Below are 9813 nucleotides of genomic sequence, written 5' to 3'. Positions count from 1 at the left end.
CTCTTGGCCCCTCTTACCAGAAAGGGGGTTTTCTTCACCACTGGTGAAGCCAAGCTGGTATGCCCAGGGAAGCCTTGAATCTGATACAAAGACCTCGGTGGGGTGAGAGGAGCTTGCCCCATAGCTGGGCTAGGGCCCAGCTCCACCCCCTCAGGCTATTCAGTGGGGTGCAGCTGCCGGGAAGTCAGGGCAGAGCCAGTCCAGCCCATTCCTCCATAAAACCCTGACATTCCAGGTGCCAGCAGATGCAGGGAAGGATGGAGCGAAGACGCATCACCTCTGCACGTCGCTCTTATGCCTCCACCGAGACGGTGGTCAGGGGTCTGGGTCCCAGCCGCCACCTGGGTACCATCCCGCGCTTCTCTCTAGCTCGAATGCCTCCCCCACTCCCTGCCAGGGTGGATTTCTCCCTGGCAGGTGCTCTCAATGCTGGCTTCAAGGAGACTCGGGCCAGTGAGCGCGCGGAGATGATGGAGCTCAATGACCGCTTTGCTAGCTACATCGAGAAGGTCCGCTTCCTGGAACAGCAGAACAAAGCGCTGGCAGCTGAGCTGAACCAGCTTCGCGCCAAGGAGCCCACCAAACTGGCCGACGTCTACCAGGCAGAGCTGCGGGAGCTGCGGCTGCGGCTGGACCAGCTTACTGCCAACAGTACCCGGTTGGAGGTGGAGAGGGACAATTTGGCACAGGACCTCAGCACCCTGAGGCAGAAGTGAGGAAGGGGACAGGGGAAACGGCTAGTTGAGCAGTGAGACTGACCCGAGAAAGGTGCCTGTAAGGAAGGGTACTGATTCTGTCAAGGGCAGGGTCTCTCAGCTGCTATATGTATTTCCCCATGCCTGGAAAGGGAGAGCTGTCTTTGCTCTCTAATATGATGGAAATAGCCAGGACAAGACCAAACCTTCAGGGATCTGTTTCCCAAAGGTCTGCTGCCAGGGAGCTGGGCACTCTGGGGCCCCTCCACACTGAGGAAGGCTGTGTGGGTAGCGATGGCACCGGCCACCAGCCAGCGGGTGCTCTGCCCTTGCATTCATTTGTCACTGGGAATGGTCAGCATGGAGATCTGTGCCCACAAGGAGGCTCTGGTCTCTGAAATATAGGAAATGCAAGGAAGAGCAGGCTGGCCTGGGTGCAGATCCCAGATGGCGGTCTGTCACCAGCTTTTGACCGCATTCAAGTCATTCTGATCGTCATAGCTGTGAAGTAGCGGTCATGATACGATCTGTCCTAAAAGATGGTGACCAGGGGTCGAACTGTGGGGCGTGGTGCTTTGCATGGTGGACATTCGTGGGCCCCTCTGGTGCAGGAGGTGCAGCGGTGTCTGCACAGAGAGCACATGGTGGTGGGCTCGTCTGTGAGAGCATGAGCAGCTGCACCGACTCTGATAAGGCGCCTCTGTAATGAGTTAAAGCAGAAGCCCTTATCTGCTGCTCACTCTCTCAGCCAAGGCCTCTGTCTCGGAACTCTCTGTTGTTTACTTCTCCTGCCACTCTGTGGGGTCCTGTGAGAGTGTTTTATGACAGTCACCTCCAGAGAGGTTGGGACATGGATCCGAGAGTCCTCAGGAAACCCTAAATCTGTGTCCCCTATCCTAGGCTCCAAGATGAAACCAACCTGAGGCTGGAGGCTGAGAATAACCTGACTGCTTATAGACAGGTCAGAGAGATGGGAGGGATGGCCAGCGAGGGGGGAAAGGTTGGACAGATGGACAACAGGGAGGTTAATGGCGGTCCACCCAGACACAATTCCTGAACTTAACCTCCACAGCAATTGCCTGCTTCGCAGAGCCCCACAAGGACAGGGAAGACAAAACTGGAGGTTGTTGTGAGGTAGACTCTGGGGTCAAAAAGGTCCTCTTCCCATCCCAGGAGGCAGATGAAGCTACCATGGCTCGTCTGGATCTGGAGAGGAAGATTGAGTCGCTGGAGGAGGAGATCCAGTTCTTGAGAAAGATCCATGAGGAGGTGAGGCCAGGTGGAAGGAGGGAGGCCCAGCAGGTAACTGTAAGTAAGAGAAAGAGAGAGAAATAATCAGAGAAACAGAGACACCAACTGTCAGGAAGAAAGAACGTGGAAGAGAAAGAGTGAAGACGAGAGGCTAAGGGAGATGCTTTCCAGTGTCTACTACCCCTGGAAAATGCACGCATCCCTCCCCCACTACCGTGGTCTGAGAAGCACAAGGCCAGGTCTTTGGTTTCTCCTCATCAGCTTTGTGAGCCCTTCTTGTGGTCCCCTTCCACAACGAGGAGGGCATTGAAACCCAGAGAAGTTTTTTTAACAAACACCCCAAAGTCACACAGCCTCTCTGGTTTCACCCTCTCCCCCACCTGTCTCCAGCAAGATGGGACCCTCATGAAAACCCCGCTGAGGACATGGTGGCACACTTCTCAGAACCTGGGAGGTAGAGGTAAGAGGCTCAAAGTGTTTAAGGCTAATTTCAGCTCCACAGAAAAGTTGAGACCAGCCTGGTCTACATGAGACCTTGTCTCAAACACACACACACACACACCTCTGTTCTCTGACCTCAGGGCCTGGATGCAAGACATAGTCAATATTCATGCCTGGGTCCTGGCTCTGCGGCTCTGGGAGGAAGACGCCCTCAGACTTCCGTGCCATAAACATTGGGGTTTTTATTTTCACTTTTTGACAGGGTCTCACTGTGTACCCTTGACTGGCCTAGAACATGCTGTGTAGACAAATCTGGCCTCAAAACCCATAGAGATCTGCCTGATCCAGCCTCCCACATGCTGGGGTTAAAGGTGTGTGCCAGTGAGCTTGGCGCATGCCTGTTAGGTTAGGTCATATGCTTCTTCCAGTAAAGACTGCCCTGTTTCCCTGAGCTGGTGCCATAGCTGGGCAGGCAGGAGTGTGATGCTAGGAGAACCCCCAGCGGTAGCCTGGACCTGAGATTAGAGCCTCCATACTCTCCATACCCTTCTTCTACCCTACTAGGAAGTTCGAGAGCTCCGGGAGCAGCTGGCCCAACAGCAGGTCCACGTGGAGATGGATGTGGCCAAGCCAGACCTCACAGCAGCCCTGAGAGAGATTCGAACTCAATACGAGGCAGTGGCCACCAGTAACATGCAAGAGGCTGAGGAGTGGTATCGGTCCAAGGTACCTGTGGGCCAACCTGCCTCTTCCAGGCAGCCCTTCCTGGATCCATACTGGAGAATAAGGAAAGGAGGCTTGGAAAAGCACCCATATAGGTGACCAGCCTTTCTGAGAGAAGTGAGATGCCTTGCCCAGGACCACACAGGCACCGCTACTTCCCAAACTACTAATTGTTATTATGACAACTGCTTTTAACCAGCAAGATTAAACGGTTGACTAGCTTGCAATGTCACACAAGGTCTCATGTAGACCAGGCTGGTCTCAACTCCTGAGTGATACAGGGATAAAGCTGCCCATTCTAACCCATCTCATTTGAAACGCTGCCTTTTTGGCACCTCTGCCAGTCTGTGTCCTGTGCTCCTGAACATTTACTGTGTGCCGGGTACTCCCGAGCTGCAGAAACAGTTGGTCAAGGTGCTGTCAGAGTTCATACAGACTGTGGGAAACAGGGAAGGTGAGGGGTTGGGTCTTGTGCTAGACAGGCAGCCTAGAGACTCAAGAGAAGAGGGAAGGGCATCTCAGGCGGAGAACAGGCTTTGTCGGGAGGCCTGAGACACAAAGAGCAGACTGGAGATGCCGCTGACCCAGGGCACCAAGCCCGGTGTGAACTGCCTAAGCCAGTGACAGCCTGAGCAAGATGAAGGCCTGATAAATCCTTCAGTTACAGATGCTCCCGGGGCGGGGCCTGGGCGGGGCGACTCCTGAGGTCGACCCCACTTTTCTGATATTCCAGAGACCATGTGTATCCCCCATCCTAGGCAGTTCCCTGGTCTGCGCACTGTGCCATTGGGAGACTCCAGTCCTCCCTTCAACTTCAGGTCCTCTCTTGGTTTAGTTTGCAGATCTCACAGACGCAGCTTCCCGCAATGCAGAGTTGCTCCGCCAGGCTAAGCACGAGGCTAATGACTATCGTCGCCAACTGCAGGCCTTGACCTGCGACCTGGAGTCTTTACGTGGCACGGTGAGCGCGGGCAGGCACCGCTGGTCGGATGTGGGCAGCGCCACCCAAGATGTTGCTGGAAGGGGACTGGGGTCGGGGGTTGGGAGGGAGGGTGATATCTGAAAAGTTGGAAGCGGCATAGGGGGCCAGGGCAGAGCCTCGAAGCCTCTTAGAATCGCCAGACTCTTGGATCCGTCGGCTCTATCCGGCAGAACGAGTCCCTGGAGAGGCAAATGCGTGAACAAGAGGAGCGCCATGCACGAGAGTCAGTGAGTTACCAGGAGGCGATCACCCGGCTGGAGGAGGAGGGTCAAAGCCTCAAGGAGGAGATGGCTCGCCACCTACAGGAATACCAGGATCTACTCAACGTCAAGCTAGCCCTGGACATCGAGATTGCCACCTATAGGAAATTGTTGGAGGGCGAGGAAAACCGGTGAGCTCATCACTGCCCTAGGGAACTGTTGTCTCTCTGGAGTTGCAATTCCTCTTGTTCCCTTCAGTACTCCAGTTTTGTGTCCCCTCCCACCCCCAGAGTCCAGCCTAACACACAATAGCTATTCAAGAAATGTCTGAAGAATAGATACGTATTCAACCAATATTAAGTACCAGGGCTGAGGACTTGAGTTATTCCCCAAACTAAGCGGCTGACCCCCAAGACTGGCCACAAAGATGGCACTTCCCAAGGTCTGATGGGTTTGTTCTACATCCTTGGAGCTATTGTGACCATTTTTTTGCTCCTCCCATTTTCCAAGCCTCCATTCTCCTTCCTGGAGGTATTCTACGGGCAGATAATGCATAAGCTTCCTGCAGACTTTTTCAGCTCCAGGAGAGTATTGGCTTCTGGGTTGAAAGTTAGGTGGTGGAGACTGGAGAGGTTACTCTGTAGTTAGGGGTCAGGTTCCCGGCAGCCGTTTGATACTTGCAATGTCCTGTGGTAACACTCCAGTTCCAGGAGATCCAACACCCACTTCTGCAGTCATGTATGTATAGGCATGGTAGCTCATGGCCTTCATCCCAGTATTTGAGAGGAAGAAGCAGGCAGATGACTGAGTTTGAGGACACTCTGGTCTATATATTGAATTCTAGGCCAACCAAAGCTGTATAGAGAGATCTTGTCTGAAAGAGCTGGGGGCAGAGAAGAGAGAGAGGAAGGGAAGGAGGGAGGGAGGAGAGAGTTAGGGGATGTCGGGAATGGAGTCAGACTGGCCTGGCAAAGAACCTTGAGAGTTTCATGCTGTCCCTGGACCAGGACCTGGGGATGTCTCAAGGTGACCTCATCATCCCTATTCTTCCTCTGTTTTTCAGCATCACTATCCCTGTACAAACTTTCTCCAACCTGCAGATCCGAGGTCAGTATAATGGGGCCTTGTGGGAAAGGGTATTGAATTCCCACCTCCTCCCCCAGGCCTGTGGACAGCTCTTGGGAACTGGGGACAAAGGGATCTGGGTTCTCCTTGGGAGCCCTTATGACCCTCCACCACTGAGATCCTAGACAGTGCACAGAATCCTAGGGCTCATAGCTGTTCCTGTCTCACTCTGCCCTGGGCCCCCATCCCCTAGCTGTGCCCCTGCAGAACCGGTGATGTCTCCACTGATGCCAGGTCTGCTGGCCTTGAACAAGCTCTGCCCTTCTGAATGTTTTCTGTTTTGTTTTGTTTTGAACTGCTTGTCACTACAGGGGGCAAAGGCACCAAAGAAGGGGAAGGCCACAAAGTCACAAGACATCTCAAAAGGCTCACAATACAAGTTATCCCAATACAGGCTCACCAGATTGTAAATGGAGCCCTGCCAGCTCTCGGTTAGATAGATACCTGCTTTTCAGTCGCGCGCTTTCCCCAGCTTGACAGGGAGTAAGCCTTCCCAAGCCTATTTCCCCAGTCCTCTCGGCCTCTTGCTCCCAGGCCTCCTCTAAAGGACTGGTACCTTTTCCCAGAAGCTTCAGTCCCCAGTCCAGGTCCTGGTTCTGTGTAATTAGGTTATACGGACAGAGCTAGCCCATGATAAAGGGGGCTTGTCCCTGGGAACTAAATGAGAGGCTCTGAAGCCTCTGAGCAAATGCCAGCCTCTGCCTCGCCTCTTCTCTGTCGCTAGGTGGTCCCCTTGGGTCTCGCAGAGCCTCTGGGCAGGCTCTGTGTTTGATTCATGTGTCCCCAAGGCTCTGTTGCTTCACTCACGCTGATTCAGCCCAGAGGACTAGTTCCCTCTAGACTGCTGCTCTTGTAGTGAATAAAGTTTTATGTTCCCAACTCTTCATTTTAAATATTAGTGAGTGTGACATGTTACATTTTTCTCTCTAAGGGGGGCTGACCAAATTGCTTTTTACTGGTATGTGGCCCTTAAATGATTCTTGGTTACAGGGGAAAATTCCATTTGGGAATATTGGCCTTACATATTTCAGGATGTAGTTCAGCAATAGAAAGTTAATTATGCTGACCGGGTAGAGGTAAGAGTGCCAAATGTAAGACAGTCAAAGGTCACTGGAGTCCAGACCAGTGACAGAAAAAGGTAGGAATGGGGACGGGTCCCACATGCATAAATCGCTCATTTGTGCAATACATTAACACACATTAGTTGCCCCCCCGCCCCGATTTCCTAGGAGAGTAGGCACCGTGAACCCTTTTTTGTAATAGAGGAGACTGAGGTTTCTTTCTTGGTGCAGCCCTTGGTTGTCAGGAAGCCAGGTACCAGAACAGAAGGCCAAGTGGGCTACAGGACAGCAGCGGGACGTGCCCGCAGGGGGGGGGGCAGCAGAGGGACGTGCCCGCACTGGGGAGGGGGGTGCAGCAGGATGTGCCCACACTGGAGAGGGGGGGTGGCAGCAGGAAGTGCCCGCAATGGGGGGCAGCAGTGGGACGTACCCACACTGGGTGGGCAGCAGCAGGACGTTCCCACACTGGGGAGGGGGGCGGCAGCAGGATGTGCCCACACTGGGGAGCAGCTGGGAGACTCCAGTCACTTTGGATAAGTCAAGGCTCTCCCTGCCTAGTTAGATAGCCCTGTAGTCATGACCCTGGGCACATGATGGGGAAGTTGGGCACAGGACAGGATGCTTAGTATCCCAAGAGCCCACGGAGGCTTCCTCTCCTCACACCTGCAGAAACCAGCTTGGATACCAAGTCCGTATCAGAGGGACACCTCAAGAGGAACATCGTGGTAAAGACAGTGGAGATGCGTGATGGTGAGGTGAGGAAAGGTTCTGGTTGGCCCCAGGAGTTCTTGAAGCTAGACTAGGAAAAGCCTGGGACTAGTTCACGGAAGGTTCTTAGCTAAGTACTGGGGACTCCCAGTGGAGCTCTGGAAGAAGGGACTGACCTTGAATGTAATTCTCCTTTCCCAGCCCTTCCTCAGGTGGTGGGTTAAGGACAACCCATGTACCAAGCCTACCTGAGGGTCCAGCTCTGACTGGGACAGTTAGGGAAAGAAAAGGCCTTCAAATTTTACTCAAAGGAATTTTCCCGAGAGGAATGGGACTAAGAGATAGGTACAGCATGCATGGGGTGGCGGTGGCGGTAGAAATAACTATTCTTATGCCATAGTGTCAGGCATGGCATTCAATGCTTTATAAGTGGCATTTCACACCCCAACTGGACCTCAGCATGATGTAATTACAATGACAGTCAAGGGAAGACATATCCAGGACAGTTGGGGACTTGCGTTGGGATGCACAGCCTAGCACATGGTTCCAGAAGCTGTGTCAGTCCCTAATTGTGCACTGTGCACCTTCCCTGTCCCCTGCAGGTCATCAAGGAGTCCAAGCAGGAACACAAGGATGTGGTGTGAGGGGTGCCCACCTGCTGGCTCCTGCCACACAGCATGAAGGGCCCAAAGCTCTTCCTCAGACAGTCCTCTTCCCGTCCATGTCGGCATTCCCCTTCCCTTTGTTCTCATGCCTGTCTGCTGCCTAAGACTCAGTCCTTACTCAGCCTGACAGATGGCACATACCCTGCGCCTCCAACTAACAGGCTACTCACCCCAAAGGGGCAGTCAGGAGGGGAGGGGCCGGCAGCTGGGTTAGAATTGGAAGGAAAGAGGAAAGTTGGGCAGAGCAGGGAGTCTTAACGAATCATTTCCTTCATCCTTGTTGTTATGGAAACTGTTGCTAGAGCTAGAAGGCTCTGGGAACTGGACTTTGAGTTTTCACAGGCTGCTGGAGGGAGACAGAAAGTCAGACAGAAAGGGGAGGTCCCAAGGCAAAGTAGCTCTAGTCAGAGACCTATGCTTCTGGAAAAGCCCTGACTGATCGAGGGGTGGGTAGGGCAGACCTGCTACCCGGAATGGCCACTAAGGCAGTCCCGAGGGTCCTCCAGAATGGTGACTTATGTCTCAACCCCACTGGGTTGCCACGCAGCTCAGCAGCCTGTGAGCATATGGAAACTTGGTTCTCAGCACTTGGAGGGGGGTGTCTATAGCATAAGTGGAGAGGCAAGTAGTACTGGGAGGGAGTATAGGTGGGGTGCCTGGCCCCTAAATGTGGGTGCAGAGAGCTCAAGCCCTGGAAGGCTCCCCTACTCAGGCTGGAGGAGCGCCAGCGGCACGGGCGGAGATGATTCGGACATTGGAGTGGGAAGAGACAGGAGGGAGGGACTTCTGTCCGTTGGGCAGGGTACAGCTGTACCTCAGTAGTGAAGGTCTGTTCCTGGCTGCCTAGTCCCTACCCGCTCAGTTCTCTGCCCCGTGACTGCTGCTTCTCAACCCTGATGAAACCACAACCACCCTTTTGAGGTTCTCCATCTCATAATTACAAGCTGTTGTTCTCCAAGGCAGGGGTCCGTGTCCTTTCTTATGCATATACGTAATACTACCTATATTTTAGGCATCATCCTATTTGACAATTTGAGAAACTAAGGCATGAGCCTACTGGACTGGCTCATATTCAAGAGGCCTAGAGGCAAGTGACGTCAGACTGCCCTTCCACACCAGAGCACCCTCTCCCGGGCTGGCTGGTGGGCAGGTGATGGGAAACTGTGCCCAGAAATGGGGCTGAAAGTGTCCGCTCCACTGCCCTTTCCTCCCCTTTAAGGTCAAAAAAGGAGAGTGGGGGCCCTTCCTCCTGCCAGGACATTGTCCCCTCTCCTCCCACTCCTTGCCACTTCTACTAACCTTCAGAACAGCGCTGTCACCTTTGCTCACTAAGAAGAAATAAAGACATGTGTCACAGCCTTCCACAGAGTGGGTCTGATTTGTTCAGAAGGTGGGGCGAAGACCAATCAACTTGCTCATCACCACAGATAGCACTGAGATCCTGAACTTCTACTGCTGCTGCCGCCTGTCAAATCTGCCTCCTACGGAGCCCTGGTGCCATGACCTTTGCCCCAGAACCTCTTCTCATGCCCAATCCCTAGCCTGGGTGCCACCATTCAAGAAAATCCTGTGTTGGAGCTCCACTTTCTTCACCCATTTCTGGTCCCTGTCTTTACCTTCATCTTTTTCATGCCTGCTGCTCTGCTCTTCCCAGAACAACTGGAAGCAGAGGAAGACACAACTGCTCCCTCCACTTTTCTTCCTTTTTCTCCATCCCACCCCATCCAGTTCAACCAGAGCCCAGCAGTAGTCCTTAAAGGCAAACCACTTCCAATGTCAATGACACTGATGGGTGACCTGATGGGTATCGGTTCACTTCCTCGTGCAACCTGAGTGTGATGTGAGAAGACACATGTACCTGTCCACTTCCCTTCTGACTCCAGTCTCTGACCTCTGACCTCCCTCAGGCTTCTCCACTTTCTAGATTAGACTCGGGCGCCTCCCATGAAACTGGGGGGTAAG

General features: G+C 53.5%; 1 protein-coding gene across 3 annotated transcripts; it reads left to right on the top strand.

The window, feature by feature from the left end:
* The first annotated feature begins 254 nt into the window (after positions 1-254).
* On the top strand, positions 255-9210 carry LOC121436066 (glial fibrillary acidic protein). Of its 3 annotated transcripts, XM_041635683.1 has the most exons (10): positions 255-712; positions 1596-1656; positions 1869-1964; positions 2952-3113; positions 3946-4071; positions 4263-4483; positions 5356-5399; positions 5729-5848; positions 7148-7233; positions 7789-9210. In XM_041635683.1, the coding sequence occupies exons 1-10, from the start codon at positions 258-260 to the stop codon at positions 7828-7830; spliced, it is 1413 nt and encodes a 470-aa protein (XP_041491617.1). In that variant the 5' UTR covers positions 255-257; the 3' UTR covers positions 7831-9210. The 3 variants fall into 3 exon arrangements, with proteins under 3 accessions (XP_041491617.1, XP_041491615.1, XP_041491616.1); XM_041635681.1 differs by lacking the exon at positions 5729-5848; XM_041635682.1 differs by lacking the exons at positions 7148-7233; positions 7789-9210 and having other exon boundaries at positions 5729-6308.
* The last annotated feature ends 603 nt before the right edge of the window (positions 9211-9813 follow it).

This window comes from Microtus oregoni, unplaced genomic scaffold, assembly GCF_018167655.1.
Source record: "Microtus oregoni isolate MIOR12 unplaced genomic scaffold, Mior012 000048F_ref0000485, whole genome shotgun sequence".
In the NCBI taxonomy this organism is placed as follows: domain Eukaryota; kingdom Metazoa; phylum Chordata; class Mammalia; order Rodentia; family Cricetidae; genus Microtus; species Microtus oregoni.
The sequence above is the reverse complement of the archived record's forward strand: the minus strand, read 5'-3'. Positions and strand labels throughout refer to the sequence as shown.

Coding starts and splice junctions, on each gene's coding strand:
- LOC121436066 (XM_041635683.1), top strand. CDS start 258: ATGGAGCGAAGACGCATCACCTCTGCACGTCGCTCTTATGCCTCCACC. Junction 1,965..2,951: donor TGAGAAAGATCCATGAGGAG/GTGAGGCCAGGT, acceptor CTACCCTACTAG/GAAGTTCGAGAGCTCCGGGA. Junction 5,849..7,147: donor TGGAGCCCTGCCAGCTCTCG/GTTAGATAGATA, acceptor TCACACCTGCAG/AAACCAGCTTGGATACCAAG.